Source organism: Cryptomeria japonica, chromosome 1 (assembly GCF_030272615.1).
Source record: "Cryptomeria japonica chromosome 1, Sugi_1.0, whole genome shotgun sequence".
NCBI lineage: Eukaryota > Viridiplantae > Streptophyta > Pinopsida > Cupressales > Cupressaceae > Cryptomeria > Cryptomeria japonica.
In genome coordinates this window covers 16,279,047-16,296,821 of record NC_081405.1, presented here as the reverse complement: position 1 = coordinate 16,296,821, position 17,775 = coordinate 16,279,047, and the positions used below count along the sequence as shown (strand labels likewise).

The 17,775-nt window shown below is 37.1% G+C and overlaps 1 protein-coding gene across 1 annotated transcript in view; it reads left to right on the top strand.

Moving 5' to 3' along the window:
• The window catches only part of LOC131028202 (serine/threonine-protein phosphatase 2A 65 kDa regulatory subunit A beta isoform), an 81,985-nt gene that overhangs the window by 13,999 nt on the left and 50,211 nt on the right, over positions 1-17,775 (top strand). The window contains exon 2 of the mRNA XM_057958450.1: positions 5,945-6,359. Within this exon, the coding sequence (XP_057814433.1) occupies positions 5,967-6,359 (393 nt within the window). The 5' untranslated portion in view covers positions 5,945-5,966. The remainder of the gene's footprint in view (positions 1-5,944; positions 6,360-17,775) is intronic.

The window sequence follows — 17,775 nt, the reverse complement described above, 5'->3', positions numbered from 1 at the left end:
ACACCATTCTCGGATGGCGATTCTTGGCGAGCCTCCAAGGTCCTTTAGTTGATTCACGCTGATGTATGTGGGCCAATGAATACACCTTCTGTTATTGGTTGCAGGTACTTCTTGTTATTTGTTGACGATTTTAGTCATAAAATATGGGTGTATTTTCTGAAAAATAGATCAGATGTGTTCAGTACATTCAGCAGTTTAAGGCCTTAGTTGAGAAAGAATCCGGTTCTCAGATTATCACTCTAAGGTCAGATAATGGCGGGGAGTTTTGTTCCAATGACTTCTCTACATTTTGTGCTACACATGGCATTAAACGCCAACTCACCACACCATACACCCCTCAACAGAATGGTGTCATTGAGCGTAGCAATTGCACCATTACTAAAATGGCTCGTTCTATGATAGAGCATAGAAATGTTCCTAAGAAATACTGGGATGAAGCAGTTTACACTGTAGTCTACCTTCTAAATCGATCACCTACACATGCCGTTAAGAAGATGACTCCTGAAGAAGCTTGGGCAGGACGCAAGTCTAAAGTGGGCCATTTGAATGTCTTCGGTTCTACTGCTCATGTATGGATTCCAAACGCTAAGCGTGCTAAGATGGATTCAAAGAGCCAAACACTTATGTTTACCGGTTACAGCGACAACCACAATGCCTACAGGTTGATTGATGTGGAGACAGATTGTCTCATTTTCAGTCGTGATGTTGTGGTTGATGAGACTACCGGTCCTTCTACTACTCCTAGTCCTGTGACTCAGTCTGTGAAGATTTCGAATGTTGGTGTTCGTCTTCCTCTTGGTTCCCATGATGGGAGGGCTTTAGAGCATTTTGACTCTGAAGATGAGGAATCTCTCGGTCATGATATAGCACCACCTGATTTTCCTCAGGATTCACATCCAGATGTCTTTGTTCCAGAAACTCCAGGGGATGTTGTTCTTCCAATGCCAGGTGTTGGTACTTCTACCCTCAGGCCTAAATGGTGGGCCAAGACAATAGGAGATCTTCGTGATGATGAGCTTCTTGAGGATAGATTAGTTCGCCGCAAGAGAAAGCAACACGATACAGTCAACTTTGCACTTATGGCCAACATCCACAACATCCATGAGCCCTAGACATTTTCCGAGGCTAAAGGCATTCCTGAGTGGGAAAAGGCTATGGAGATAGAATACCATAGTCTTCTGAAGAATAACACTTGGGTTCTTTCTGATTTGCCCCTCGGAAAGAAACCTATCAGCTGTAAATGGGTTTACAAAGTCAAGTATCATGCAGATGGTACTTTGGATAAGTACAAGGCCAGATTGGTTGCTCGGGGTTTTACACAGCAGGAGGGCATTGACTACGAGGAGACTTTTGCTCCTATTGCCAAGATGAGCACTATTCGTCTTCTTCTCGCCATTGCAACTCAATTTGGATGGAAACTTCACTAGATGGATGTTAAGAGTGCATTCCTCAACGGTGAGTTGCAAGAAGAAGTTTATATGATTCAACCTCCTGGCTTCAAGGTTCCTGGTAAGGAACATCAGGTTTGTAGATTAGTAAAAGCCCTCTATGGCTTGAAGCAAGCCCCTCGGGCTTGGTACTTCAAGATTGATTAGTATTTGGTTGAACATGGTTTTCAGCGCAATCCCTCTGACACTAATCTGTATGTCAAACTCTCCGATGATGATATCCTCTTTCTTGTTGTCTACGTGGATGATTTGATCATTACTGGCAATTCGCTTGACAAGTTTCGAATGGAGGATTGTAAACTTGCTTCCACACCTATGGAGAAAGGCTGAAATTATCAGCCAAGTTTGATTCACTTGCAGTAGATGAAACAAAATTCAGACAGCTAGTAGGCAACCTCGTCTATCTCACTGCCACTAGACCTGACATCAATTTTGCTGTTGGCTACATCTCTAGCTTCATGACAGCCCCAAAAGTTGATCATTGGATTGCAGTGAAGCGAGTGCTACGATATGTGAAAGGCATTTCAGACTATGGCATTGTGTATAGCAGGTGTAACGATCCAAAGCTGACTGGTTATACTGACTCAGATTGGGCAGGATCAATGGATGACAAAAAATCCACTTTTGGGTACGTATTCAGTTTGGGTATTGGTGCCGTCACATAGAGCAGCAAGAAGCAACCGGCCGTGGCTCTTTCCTTGATCGAAGCCAAATACTGGGGAACAGTCAAGGCCGCATGTGAGGCAAATTGGCTTCGAAGGATGCTTTCTGACATGCAGATGCTGCAAGCAGGTCCTTCTCCCTTGTATACTGATAATATATAACTTGCAATAATTGTACAAGTATATTGGGCAAGATTTGGTGTCTTCACAAAAGTGAACCTTACAAGTGGTATCAGGGCATGTTCCTGCCATCTTGAGGGAAATTAGTTAATGCAATTAAGTCAATGAGCTTTAAGGGCTATCGAAAGAGAAAGGAAGAAAGCCAATTACATAATATAGAGGCAATGTTCAACAGTGAAACAAAATGAAATCCAAGTAAGAAAACAAGGCAGGATGAGGGACAATAAACAAATGGATCTTTGTGGAGGAGTCAATCTAGTAATTATGTTGCCCTTACATCCTCAAGATCTATGGGACATATGAAGCAAATGTTTGAAGCATATTGAAGAAAGTTTATGTCACGTCAATGAGCATACAAGAGCAAAAAGATTGGGGTTAGGCCCACTTTTTGACTCAAAATGGATTAGGAGCAAAAAGATTGGGGTTAGGCCCACTTTCTGACTTGAAATGGATTAGGAGCAGAAGAATTGGGGTTAGGCCCACTTTCTGACTCGAAATGTATTAGGAGCAAAAGTATTGGGGTTAGGCCCACTTTTTGGCTTGAATTGGAATAGGAGCAAAAATATTGGGGTTAGGCCCACTTTCTAGCTCGAAATGGATCAGGAGTAGAAGGATTGGGGTTAGGCCCACTTTCTGACTCGAAATGGATTAGGAGCAGAAAGATTGGGGTTAGCTCCACTTTCTAGCTCGAAATGGATTAGGAATAGAAGGATTGGGGTTAGGCCCACTTTCTAGCTCGGAATGGATTAGGAGTAAAAAGATTGGGGTTAGGTCCACTTTCTGACTCGAAATGGATTGGGAGTAGAAAGATTGGGGTTAGGCCCACTTTCTAGCTCAAATGGAAAGATAGGGTTAAAGCCATTGAAGGGATCTAACAACATGTGTATTTGTTTGTATACTCCATAACTGCATATATTCATGTGTATGCTCCGTGTTTGCATATATTCATGTGTATACTCCGTGTTTTTATGTGCATGCTCCGTGTTTGGTTCATACTTAAAATGCTCTAGAGATGTGAATAACTAGAAAGATATAAGTTGCATTTGAGGTCATAGAAATGTGCCATGCTTCTAATCCTCATCTAAATATAGGTTAAGATCACCCATGCTTTAACATAAAGAAATATTCATAGTATGGTGCAAGTGTTGGGTTAACCAAATTAAAGTAGAAATACCAATCTCCAAGGGTTGATTCATTCAGTTCTTAGAAACCTACATTGTTTGAGGACAAGCAATTTTGGGTAGGGCGGACTGTAACGTCCCCTTGTTAAAATAGGATTTATTAATAAATAATAATAATAAAGAATAAAAATAAAAATTAATATAATTAAAAATTAGTTAAGTTTAATGAATGGTCAAAAAGCATGAAATGAAAAGTTGTGACTCCCTCAAACATGAGATATAAAAGGGAGAGGAGAACTTCATTTGGTGAGAAAAGGAAAAAAAAAAGGAAGAAAGAAGGGAGCAAAGGAATTAAGGAAGCATAAATGGGAAGAAGATAAGGAAGTGACTCTTTCAAAGGGGTAGCACTGATGGAAGGTTGTGACCCTTTCGAAGGGTGGTAATTGTGAAAGGTTGTGACCTTTAAGAAGAGGCACGACTCTCCCTCACACTAGAGGATATAAAGTGGAGAAGTTTTCATTTCAGAAGGAAGGATCCATGGAATAGAACAAAATATCTGGAGCATTAAAAGCAGACCTAAACCAGAATTTATAAGAAAATCTGGAAGAATGATATAAACATTTATCAAAGAGATCAAAATACAAATGCAAATCTGCAAACAATAATAAAGCAGACATCAAAGGAAAAGAAGAGGAAAACTTAAATCAATAACCAGAAAATCAGACCTGACGGAATAGGAAGGATTCTCATTCGCACATATATATATCTGAGTAGAGGCAGCAAATCAGATTGATATAAACACCAGACCCGGTGCATTTAAAGAGGGAAACAACATCAAATTGAATCTGTCCAAATTACCACAGCAGACTGAAAATATATAACCTGCAATAATTCTACAAGTCAATTGGGCAAGATTTAGTGTCTTCCCAAAAGGGAACATTACAAAAAACGTGTGAGGCTGCTGCAAAAAAAAGACATTGATATCTTGCAACATGTGCTGCCCACACAGAGAAAAAACATGGTCCACGAACAGAAGAAAGCACACATGTGCAGAAAATAATTCGAACACACGATCCGAACAGAAATCCCTTTGTGCGGGCTGGTAAACAGACTTAGAAATCACAGAAGGGGACTTCGGCTCTCAAAAAAAAAAATGGATGCGGGAAACCCTTTCATGCATGAAAAAGGAAACCCTCGAAAATCAGAGACGTTTTTTTTCATTAAAAAATGATTAAAAAAAATTTGGAAAAAAAATTCCAGGCAAGAGGCCTGAATTTTTATTAAAAATTTGCCAAACTTTATAAAACCCCATCGACCCGCTCTGATACCATGAAATGTTAATTGGATAAAATAGAGATGAAAGGCTCTATTTATAAGAGATTACAAGACGATGTTTCTAAATGAAACAATCGTGAACTGAAGCCAAAATTAGAAACTAACTAAACTAACTAAGATGACCATTATAGGAACATTACAATACTTTAATACTACAGGCATCATCATAATTAAGTTTGAAGGAACCGAAAGAAGAGTATTCTATTTGACATCCATATGACTAGAATTAGCTCTTCTATGACTTATCCCTTTATTTGTGGATGGTTAGAGATTATGACTAGCTGTGGGCATGTGCCTCCTTTTGAAATTGTTTTTGTCTTTTTATATTAAAATCAGATGGTATAACCTTAAAAGTCCAATATAGAATTTCATTGCTTTTATCTGTTGTGGGAAGTTTTATCTCTACACAATTCTTAACAACAGAAATCCATCTTTTCTCCATTATTTCTTTGTTGTAATAAAGGCTATATAGATGGTAGAGGGAAACCACCACCTTCGTTTCCATTTAACCTCGATAACATTATATCTTGTAGCATTTTTTTAGTATTAAATACATAGAGTTTGAAGCTTCAGAATTATTAAAGGAAGACATTCAGGCACATAACATTTTGCTTGCTGTTGCCCCTATGTGACTGGTATATGTCATTTCTAAATTCCATCTTTTTGACACTATCTTACAATAATGTTTGGGGTTTCTATTCCTACATTCTCTTTCTAATGGTCCGGTCTGTAAAATTCTAATTTCTATTCATCAAATGATCTTATGATGCTAGAGTTATGTCATCTTTATAGGTGAACCAAATTTTTTGTCAATGTCTCTGACAACAACTTTTCTTTCTTGAAACAAATAGTTGTACCTTGGGTGATAGATAATTAGTAGTGCAACAAATGGTGTTTTAGCATGGGTGAAATTTCTTTATGCCTGAAGGCTGACATTAAGGAAAATAAAAATATTGAATTCTGCCATTTGTGATGTTTAAATGTGAGAATTTTGATCCTTTTGATATTCCTTGACATTATTTAGTTTGATCCTTCACATATATTAAAATATAATATTATTCTCCGAATGTTTTGCATTTTGCAGACTTTTCTATACAGTCTCGTGATTCCTAAATTGAAGTCTTGCAATGATTTTTTGTTTTTTCTATGGTGTTTTTAAAGTTTTTAACTGTGTTCTAACTTAATGCTTACTGTGCAGTTTCTAAATCTTGTGAAATAGCATGGCTACAATTGATGAGCCATTGTATCCAATTGCTATTCTTATAGACGAACTTAAAAATGAAGACATTCAGTTACGACTAAACTCCACACGAAGGCTTTCAACAATTGCTCGTGCTCTTGGTGAAGAGAGGACAAGGAAGGAATTAATACCATTTTTGAGTGAAAACAATGACGACGATGATGAGGTTTTACTTATAATGGCTGAAGAATTGGGAGTTTTTATTCCATATGTTGGTGGAGTTGACTATGCTCATGTTTTGCTGCCTCCTTTGGAAAGTCTTTGTACGGTAGAGGAAACATGTGTGAGAGATAAAGCTGTTGAATCACTATGCCGAATTGGTTCTAAGATGAAGGAGGGAGATTTGATTGATTGGTTTATTCCACTTGTCAAGGTAAAATCTTTATATGCAATTGGATAAATAATAAATCTTTATATGCAATTAAGTAACTTGAATGTTTTTGTTGTTTTATTTATTCAATTTGGTCTTTGCTTCTTGATGTGTCTATATTGCTTTCCTATTGGCATTGTAGATCTCTTATTCTGTCATACTTAAAAAAAAATTGATCTTGTGTGTTATATAATGTTTACTTCCATGCTTTCACAGAATCTAAAATTTCTGTTAAAAGTTTTAGCCTTTTATAGGGGAAATTATTTTCCTATTCATTCAAAAAACCTGTCCGGCCATGCCTGACAGAAGATTGTGCCTGTAGAGAAACAGATTTCATGTTTTCCAATGCACTCTTTTATGTAAACAGATTTCCTAATAAAGGGCTTGATGGGGATATCTTAGTTAAGGATTCAGACTCTTGTATTGCTTAATGGGATTACATCTGCAAAGATTAAAACCTAGACTAAATTTTTAATCCATTTGGCTCATCACACAACAGAGATGGATTGCTCTTGCTTTTTTTTTTATATCAGGTTTATCATTGAAAACATGTGCTCCAAAACTAAAATCAAGCATTGTAATATCAACGGTACAAGCATTGTCAATCTAGCAGGCCTGACTGAGTGGTAAAGTTAGGGCATTATCACTCTGAAGGCCATGATTCAATTACTCTCTGGAATTGCTGTATAAGCTTTTCTTGTATTAATGCAGTGGAAGTGCACACTGTGTATTCAGGGACCAGGCTCCTGTTTGTGTGCCATGGGCCATGGAGCCAGTAAGAGTAATTGAATCTGGGCCTTCAGAGTGATAACTAACTTTACCACTCAGTCAGGTCTGCTAGATTGACAATGTTTGCACCGTTGATATTACAATGCTCGACTTAACTTTTGGAACACATGTTGTTAATGATAAACCTGATATAAAAAAAGCAGGAGCAATCCATCTCTTCCTTATGTCTTTGTGGATACTTTAGCTTATAACATGCTTTTTATAGAACTGCATGTGCCCATATAATTGGATGTACAGAGTCAGCCCATGTCGTCTTACTTAAAAGATAGTAACCGTTTAAAACTTTAAAGTAACATAACCTATACTATGCTAAGAAACTATAGATTTTAATTTTAAAACAAAAAAAGATAGCAACAAACTACATTAATCAAGGCTACAAACTAGGGAACACATAGACCAGGACCAAACTAAAATCTTCAGTCTTTTACATCCCTATGAACTTTTCTCGATTTTGTCATGTATTTATTTGTCTGTCTTGTTTTCATTCCCCTTTTTTCTCCCTGTTCGTCTTTGTAAAATCCATTACTTATCATACCTATTTTTTCAAGTTTATCATGTCAATCTAGTGATGCCTATGGGTGACTATTTTTGTAAAGGTCAGAATCAGCCATTTAAAAATAAAAAATTAAAAAAATGGAAACAACTTGAAAAACTGAGTGAAAAGAGGAAAAAGTATGCTTGGTGTGCACTTTTGTCTTTTGGATGCTTGGTTAAAAGCATGTGCAATGCACACTTTTGATCAAGGTGTCATGAAATTGAAAAATCGAAAGAAAGGGAAAAAGCGTGTGGAAGGTGATAAGTGCGCCTGCACATCCATTTGTCCATTTTGTCACTTTGGATAAGATGACAAAAGCATTCTAGGTATGTCTTGTCACCTCAAGTTCCGAGAAAAAAAAGAGAAGAAAAATAGAACAAAAATGAAAAGAAAGGAAACTAAGAAAGGGACGAGTGGTTTGCCTTGTCTACCATCGTGCCCTTGTGATGAAGATGCCATTCCAGCCAATTGACAAAAAGCATGGTTCAGGTGTACTTTTGTTACAACTTTTGAAAAATGAAAAACAAAAATACTTGGTATTTTCTGGGCACCCATGGAATGAGAGTTTCAAAAGTTATGAACCTCCTCCTTCCCATTTCAGACAAACACATCCACTTGAAGATAGAGTACTCCGCTTTTTGCCAGTGAGTCAGGTTTTCTCTTAGACATGGTTTGGAGAGTGGCTTTCAAAGAGTTTATTTTTCAACAAAAAGGTGGAAAATGTTCAAAAGCTGCAACCAATGTTCGTAAAAAAGGATATAGGGTTCAAAAGGACGATGCTTTCTTTAGGCAATAGTTTTTAATATAGATTTCTTGTTTTGTGTGAGAGGAGAAATCTGTGAGAGAGGAGAAATCAGTGGAAGAAAAATATCTAGGGTCTTTGAGTTCTCCAAGATAAGCCGTTCATCTCAAACTTGCTTAAAGAATTTAGGAAAAAGTCTCATTAATGTTCAGTAGGTTGTCTTACTCTAAGTTGCTGAATTGTGGTTTTTTTGGGGCGTTTCCAGGTATGAAACGTACCAGAATCGGATTCTGAAACGAATCTCCTATGGGTGCATCTGGGGTTCGTGTTTTTAGATGCCGAAATGTTTCCGAAACTTTTAGTGATTCTAGTTTTATCATTTTGATATTCTTAAGACCTACAGTGCTGATTAGTAAACTCAGAACCTATCTATCATGAGATTCTAGTTTGATCTTTCTGATATTGAAAACTGAATTTAAATTAGTATGTTATATTTCAACATTTGAAATTTGTAATGGTTTTGTTTAGCATATGTATTGGTATATGACATTCTAAACTTAATTCTATTTTTTTGCTGTATATATATATATATATATATGTATGCATACCATAGTTTTAAGACTTGTGGGACTCGCCAAGGACTCGCGAGTCCATTGGCAGGTCGAGTCGACTCGCCAAGGACTCACAAGCCGAGTCCTGGCGAGTCTTAACAAAAGACTCGCGAGTTTTTTACACAGTCTTGCGAGTTTTTTACAGAGACTCGCGTCGCCTAGCATGTACGCCCAGCCATGTTTTAAAGTGTTTTTTTTTTTAATCATTTTTCACTCATTTGGCATTCTTACTTGCTAAAAACAGGTTTGTAGGGTTTGAAGAAGGAGAGGAAACACGTCAAAAAATTATCTAATTTTTTTTTTTCAAGTCAGTCTCATTCTCTCCATCAAAATATATACATGAAATATAACATTTAAGTATTCTTATACTCTAAGTTATATTTCATGTATATATTGGCAGGATGTTTGAGAGTGGTTTCAGATCTCTAGGAGTTATAATGCAAATTCTAGGTTTTAGAAGATCTTTAAAATTTTCAGATAGTCAAATTTCAGTAATCAATAGGCTCCTATTAGCATTCTCTTGCTCTCTCTATCTCACTCACTTTATCTGCCCCGAATTTTAGACCTATCAATCTCCCTATCACTCTTACTCTATCCCCTCTCTCTACCACTCTCTATCTCACTCTCTGCTCTCTCCCCCAAGATCTAGACCTATCTCTCTACCCCCCTCTCTCTCACCCTCAGACCCTAGCAAGTTGTGCTACCCTCAACCTAATTTTGGCGAGTTGGAGAAGCCACATCGGACTCCTAGAACTAGACCCTCTAGTTCTCTCTCTCCCCTGGTTTTCACTAGACTCCTAGAACTAGACCCTCTAGTTCTCTCTCTCCCCTGGTTTTCACTAGAGCTGGGAAGAGGAAGATGTAGTCTTCTCTTTAGTATGTTCATTGTTGTTTCTCTGTTCTCACATTTGGACATATCATTATATGTAATTTTGTAAACATTTATAAACTTATGCTACTATTATACATTTTAAAGTTTGAAACTATGAGTATGAATGATGAAATTTCAAATATTAAGTGTTTGGAGATCATAGGATTGTTGTGACGTGTAATGTTTCAATTATGGTTCTTATGTTCTCTAAATACATTAATTTCTTTTTGTTTTTTGGTAAAACCATGGTTTTTTTTGCCAAGTCCTTGCCGAGTCCTTCCACGAGTCCGTGGCAAGTCCGAGTCTGAGTTCGAGTTTTCGAATTTTGATGCACACACACACACACACATTATTTTTGTATGGATGTACTGAGAACATACCCAACCCCCCAAGAAATTTCTGCTGTACCAATGTTTCATACCCACGTACCCAATTCAGCAATGTAGGTTTACTCTAATACCTTGTTTTTTTCTCAAGAAAAATAAGTTAGGGTTTTTAAAGGGAAGCTAGGGTTTACAAGATTTTGGATCCAAAAGGAAACTAGGGTTTTTGGGTAAAGTGCCTGTTAATTTTTTTTTCTAGTAAATCCTAGAAAAGCACAAAACACTACATTTTTTGATCAATCATTGAAGTGGTTGGGGCCTATCCCATAGTAAAAAATAATAAAAAATATAAACTGAGAGGACTTAGTCCTTTACAAAGGAGAAGTTGCTGAAGTCTAGAGAACTTGCCTAGGATACCTATCTAAGTCATAGAAAAAGGAGACAAAATTGTTCAATGAAATTACTCCAGTTGTAAGAATCCAGTTGCAGTTAGAAACATGTATATGATCCATGCCAAGGCATATTTCCTCACAAGTGCTTTGAAATTCGCTTCTCTTGCTTTTGGGCAGGATATCACCCATGGTCCAATGTGCTCCACCATCAACTCAGTCACAAGCTTCTGCTCATAATTTTTCAGTTAGTCTACCTTCCTTTTTGCTTGCATGTAGTCTTGCAGTTTGGTTTGTAAATTTTGCTCACTGTTTAGAAGATTTTTGTTGTGCCAATGATGAAATACAAATCATCTTTGTCCCTAGGGAAGTCACTCATCTCTAAGACTACTCTTCTAAGTGAGTGGAGGAATTGATCCTTGTCCTCAAGAACCTGTTCCAAACAATGCTAAGTCTCTTCATCCTTGGAAAACAAATATGTGTTGTAGGATGCTTTTCATTTTGTAATGCTTATGTGGGTACAAATAAAAGATGTAAGCTAGTGTTCATATCCATGGGCGAGGAGATGGGAGGTTAAGTTTTCTTAAAGAAATTGTTGTGATTTCACCAAACAAAATCATTTTTTAGGATGCCCAATTTCCTAACCCATTTCTTGAGATTACAAATTGATAACCAAGGGAGAATTTGGTTTTGAATCAATTTTATGCTCAATTATATTACATTCAAAGCACCTCATAGGCAACCCTTCAAAGTTCAAAATTGGTTTGCGAGGAGTGAATTTTGAGAGTTTTTATGATAGGCTTTGAAATGTCGATTATAGTGCACACTCTCACAAACGTACACTTTGAATCATCCTGCTCTACATCCATTTTCCCAAACTCATCCACTTGGTGTATCACATTTTGAATGGGTCTTAAGTCTCTCATTACTAGAGGGGGATTATAGTGTCAAAGACAAATTGGAATTTTGGATATGACCACCGTTGGATTGAAGAATGGGGCCCACAGGGCCATGAATAAACCATCTTTTACATAAAACTAGGGGTGTGTTGTTGAACCCACCTGCAATCTTTAGTTGACTGAAATTGCAATAGAAAATAATTGCATTCTAGGATCTCTACAAGTGGAGCCTCCATGTTTCCCTTGGTGATTTTTGTCCAAGATATAAATTCTTGAATAGGGGCCTTTCCCCAATATCATTTGCAATTGCATTCATACCTAAGTTGCCAGTTTTGATATGGATAATCATTATGACAGTACGAGCTTTTTTTTCCTTGGGTAGGGATAGGGTTTGGCTATGTATATATATATATATATATTAAAAATGTAAAACTATAAAATATAAAAATAATGATACTCATAATTGCCAATAATATTTAAATATCTCATAATTTGCAAAAATGAAAATACTCTTAAAATCATAATTTAGTGATTTGTCAAATGTCAATACACAATGAAAATTACAATCAATATTATATAATCCTCATATTGCTCTTTATCAAAAGTAGCAAAGTCAACATTTGGTTCAATTTCATTTGAACCACTATCAACTGTAGTGCTAATCCCTCTAGTCATGTCATGTGCAAAAGTTGCCTCATCTATAGAGACTTCAACAAGCTGTGTAACTGTAGTGTCGAAGTTGGCACATTTAGGAGTTAAATCCCAATTCCTTTGTCACCACCTCATTGTAATTAGGTGTCTTATGTAACAAGAGATGCAAGTTGAAGTGTACAATGATTCCTCAATTTTTTTTGCACACAATTAAGTGCGCTTAACTTGGTGGATGCAATATGTACTCTAATTCTGCTTAGTTGAAAAGAACTCTCAACTTATTGAATTTGCATACAACAATTACAATTACAAAACTTAAATTACAATGTATAGCAGCAAATGAAAAATGAGAAAGCTAAGAAATAAAGAGGTGTATACTTATGAGAGAATTATTGTTGCAAGAGGCTGCAAGGGAATAGAGTCTTGGCCATGTATGTACCACCATTCATGATTCCTAGAAGATATGAAGTGGTCAAACTCACTCAAGAAATCACTTTGTATATCTACATTTGGGAATATTCTTCTAAATGCAATTGTGTAGTCAGCAACAACCTCTTCATCCCTATATGGTGCCACCCTTCTTGGCAAGGAAAGTATATTTTTGTCATCATACGTTGGGGACAAAGCAAATAATAGGAGATGCAGGGGTGTGGTCATCTTGTTCCAATAGTCAACAACGATCTCTTGCACTCTTTTGAAAAATTCATTTGTTGAGTCATGCTCCTTGGCTTCTATTATGGTTCTTATTTTTTCAGCCCTGGAGTCTATGCCTTCAGAAGTTCACCCAAACATGGGCGATCCATATCAACATTTTTAATTATGTTGATAATGTTTTTAGTGAAACTTAAAACATATTCAACATGAGCCCATCACTCATCAACTAGGATCAATGCTTTGGCTTTTTGGGCACCCTTTATACTCGATTGCCTCTATACACTCCAAAGACTATTGATAACCATAGTGCTCAATGTGTCTCATGTGTTTTCAAATCGTCTAAAGAAATCGAGTTCCACCAACCTAACATGGTGTAAAATAACAAATTAAAATATTAAAAGATATAAGACATGTCACACATCAATAATTAAAAAAATACAATTTTTTTTTTCTCCAAGTTGGAGCTCTTGAAGATGCTTTGTGACATGATGATTGTCACAAACAATTGAATCACCTCAACCTTTGTGTAGATTTCTTTGACACACTTGATCTCCATACCAATCTTTTGCAATGGTAAATTGAGTGAGTGGATAGCACATGGTGTCCCAAACATCTGCCCTTACATACCCTCTTCTATAGAATCAATTGCTTTACAATTTTGACTAATGCTTGTTATGACTTGGACAATATTTTCAGAGCCCACCATTTCAATGATTCTATGAGGATATTGGCAATGAAAGTTGCATTCTTCACTTGCTCCTTAAGGGGACATTGCATTGACATTGATCAATGGTCTGTTTTTGGCATTTTCCATCCATTAGAAATAATGGACATTGTTTTGAGTGATTTATCCTTGATTGCTATCAATGATGTCTCTAGTAAAGCTTGTTCCTTTGCCAATAAGGTGTTTCACATTTTTTAATACTTGGGACTAACCTAATCAGTAGGTGCATTGGCATTGTCCTACCAACATGGTGATCAAACAAGGTTAAAAGGAAGCCCTTTGCCATACATGCAATAGGCAATCTCGTCACTTCATTCTTGAAGGCCTTTTCCAATGATTCTCTTTATGTGAAAGAAAGGGGGCATCCTCTTCTTTATGGTGGCAATTAGCTTGAAATCATATAGGCCACTGGTTGTGATAAGCCACTAGGAGGTTTTTGCAAGCCTTTCTTGACAAGAGGATATGCTCTTTCCTTTGGTCTACTACTTATCATGTCGGTATCCTTTTGTTCTTTAATATACCCCATTATTAGTTGCTTTGGCAACCTTTTTTCACTTTGGTCTTGACAAACCCTTATTCACAAGTCAGTAATAGTGCATAGGTGAGCTTTCATTCGAGCTCTTATACTTAGTTCCACATTGGCTACAATACTAACAATAATCCCCACCACTAAGAAGTTGTTCAATCATTTTTGTATGTTGCTAAAAGAGGTGATGCTATGTCAAATTTTAATGAACTCTCTGCATTGGGGGCAATTAAACTAAAACTACGAGCCATTCTATGAACATAAAACAAGAAAAAATATAAACTTACAACCCTACCAACTTAAAAAAAATTGAAAACATTATAACCCCTTATTATGCATCAAAATTCAATTTTTTTAAAAAGAAACATCAATCTTTTTATCAAGAACTTGGAAAAAATTAAAGATTCACTCAACATTGTGAAGAAAATTTCGAGCAAGATGGCTAGCCTAATGTTGATAAACAAAATTATACTCTTAACATTGCATTAATCACACAACAATCAAAACTTCAAAATGTGGAAGCATACACAAATAATTACCAGAGTTACCCGGGGATGCGTCCCCAACCTGAAAACCCCCGTCCCCGTCTCGGGGATGTTTCGGGGACTTGGGGATGGCCAGGGGACGTCCGTACGTCCCGGTGACGGCTGGGACATCCCCAATCCGTCCCAGGGACAGCCAGACGTCCCCCATTCTAAGGCCCTTAAAAAATATTTAAAAAATTAAAAAAGTTGTATTTTCAATTTTTTATTGAAATTTTCTAATATAGGCCCCTTATTAATTCAAATTGTTATTAATAATAAAAAATATAAAAGATAACATTAATTAAATTTTAAATTTATTAATTTAATTCATAATTTTGACAATGAAACTATATGGCAGCAGTGTAGCCTTTGGGCATTTTGACACAGAGATTAGAAAATTGCCAAACTTGGCGAGTCAATAGAAAAATAACACCCAACGCCTTTATTAAAGAATAAGTTTTTTTGGCCTTGCAAGGGGCGATGCCCCTTGACCCCACCTTGGGGGCGCTGCCCCCAAATCCCCGTTGAAAAATATGGGGGGAAACTGCGTTGATAGAAGTAGGGAAAATTTAACCTCTGAGTCTATTGATATGCATATTGACAATGTGAATGAATTGAAATTCTGATTTATGAATGCATAATTGCATATTGTCTATTGAGTATTAACAATGTTGTATGTTCAGAATTTACATTCTAAAATGTTTTCAACTTTTCATAGTATCATACACATGCTATATCCATGTTTTATTGTTTTCATATGAATATAATGTATGTATGCATGCTTTATCCATGTTTTCATATGAACATTCAGAATTTTGAAATTTTCCTATATATTTTAAATTTTTCCTATATTTTATATAGCCGTCCCCTTTGCCGTCCCCAAATTTGGCAAAAAAATTTGCCGTCCCGGAAACGCGTCCCGGTGTCCCCTGCCGTCCCCGTCCCGGAAACTTGGGGTAACTTTGATAATTACACCTTCAAATAAGTCTTTTGTTCCTTCAAAAAACTTACAAGGCAGCTACCACAATTGATACAACTCACAGTTGCATGGAAATTCAATGTACTCAATATGTTACGATCTTTTTGCTTGCTATCTTTATGCTAATATGGCTAAAAATCTGATCTTCCAAAAATTAGGTTTATTTACAAAAGCATCCTTGTCACTTATAAGGACGAGATAGAAGATAAGTCCAAATGTTTTTTTACACTTTATTTAGACTTATTTTAGCCAAATAAAACACTTTTACTTTTACACCTATAAGCTAGGAAAAAGTTAGGGTTTCACAAGTTAAGCTTTATAAACTAGGAAACAACCTAACTTTCACATACATCACATTAAAAGGAAAGTGAACTCAATATATCCAACCTCAATTCTATCAGGAAGAGGGTTGAATACTAATTGGATTCTATTCCTTTTATTTGAGTTTAAAATGTAATTGAAAGGATGTAAATTGAATGCCAAATCTAGGATAAGAAGGTATGTACATGAACTAGCAACTTGGACTGATTATGCTACCTAATACTGAAATAGAAACTTCAAAACATGTATGGGAATGAAAAGGAAATCCAAAAGTGCACCTTTTGTTAATAATTGAGCTGAAATTGATGTAATGATGGTGTTTGAGGCATATCTTGTCCAAATGGTTGAATCTTTGAACATGGGTCTGAAATTGGGTCTCTAAGACGCTTGTAAACGCTCCCAATCAAATTTGGACCTATTTTGGGAGGACCATGGCGCTCAGAATGCCCTAGTCCAAGACCATGGCGCTCTGAGCGCTTGGTTTAGGCACTTTCTGATGAAATTTGGCTAGGTGCTTCGCTTTTGAGTCTTGGTCATTTTTTCAATCTTCATGGCTCCCACTGAGTACCTGTAGCTGCACATAAGAGGAAAGAAAGGGTGTTGTGGATAGGGGTTTGCCTAGTTCAAACTTTGGTTTTGGAATTAACCTTGATTGAAATAGAAATTGAACTTGAATTGAATTGGAAAGCTTGCCTTTTGAGGGCAAGGCTAGATCTGAAATTGAAATGCTTGAATGTAGATGATTATTCCTTCAATAAGTGATGCAATGCTGTTAGGATAAGTCTTCCATGGTATGATGCAATAACATGATAAATTTTATAAAATCCATCATGAAATCGTAATTGAAACATGATATGAAGATGTTCTGATGTAGTTTGCTGCTCGTTGAATTAAGTTTGCTCTCGAGGAAGAAGAATTGCTCTTGAATTGGAGTGATGGAATGCAATAATGATAGATATTCTAGATGTTGAAATGAATTGAGAGGGATGCCTTATATAGGGATTTCATAATTAAAATCACTTTTTATTTGATCGGTAAGGGGCTGAAGCCGAATCGCCTTTGATTGGAGCTATGAACTAGTTTTGCTTTTGACTGGAGCAACTAACCAGTGAGACCACATTTTTGAGGGGCCTCATCCTCAGATATACACCTTATATCTCCTTGTGCCAATTTCATCTCTTCTTATCCCTCCATACACACCTTATTGCTCCAATCCTTATCTCTCCATTAATCTCCTTATCACTCCAATCCTTATCTCTCCATTAATGTCCTTATCCTTATCTCTCCATAATCGCGCACACCTTATCCCTTCACTTAGCGTGCACAACTTATCTCTCCAAGACACACCCACCTTCATACCACCCCCGCAGATTGCCCACCATCCTGCGCACATGTTATTGATTGTGTCGGGCATAGCATGGTCACCACTGCATAGGGGCAGTCACCCAACGCATCCTCTGTAGATTGCAGACAACGTGGCAACTCTGCATCCACCGTGGCACACCTGGTACTCTCCAAGCCACACCAATCGTGGCACCATCTGTGAACCTCTGTGGCACACCATAGGGCAAGGCAAACATGGTTGTTTTTACAACCTCCAGACGCTACCAAGGAAAGCACGGGATCATCAGTACACGGGGGCAGGTGAAGGACACAACAACCAATGACATCAGGGCAGGCGCTCCAACCAACAACCAACCTCCGCAGACGGTGAACCACTCACAAAGTGCCACCTAATGGCCACGTGATACCTGCAGGGAAAAAACACACATTTGCCATCCACAGGGTTCAAAGCAGCATAAGCATGCGGAGTTTCGAACCCCAGACCTCACCTAGGCAAGGATCGCAACATAGTGTTGCGGTGTGGGATCATCCCCAGTA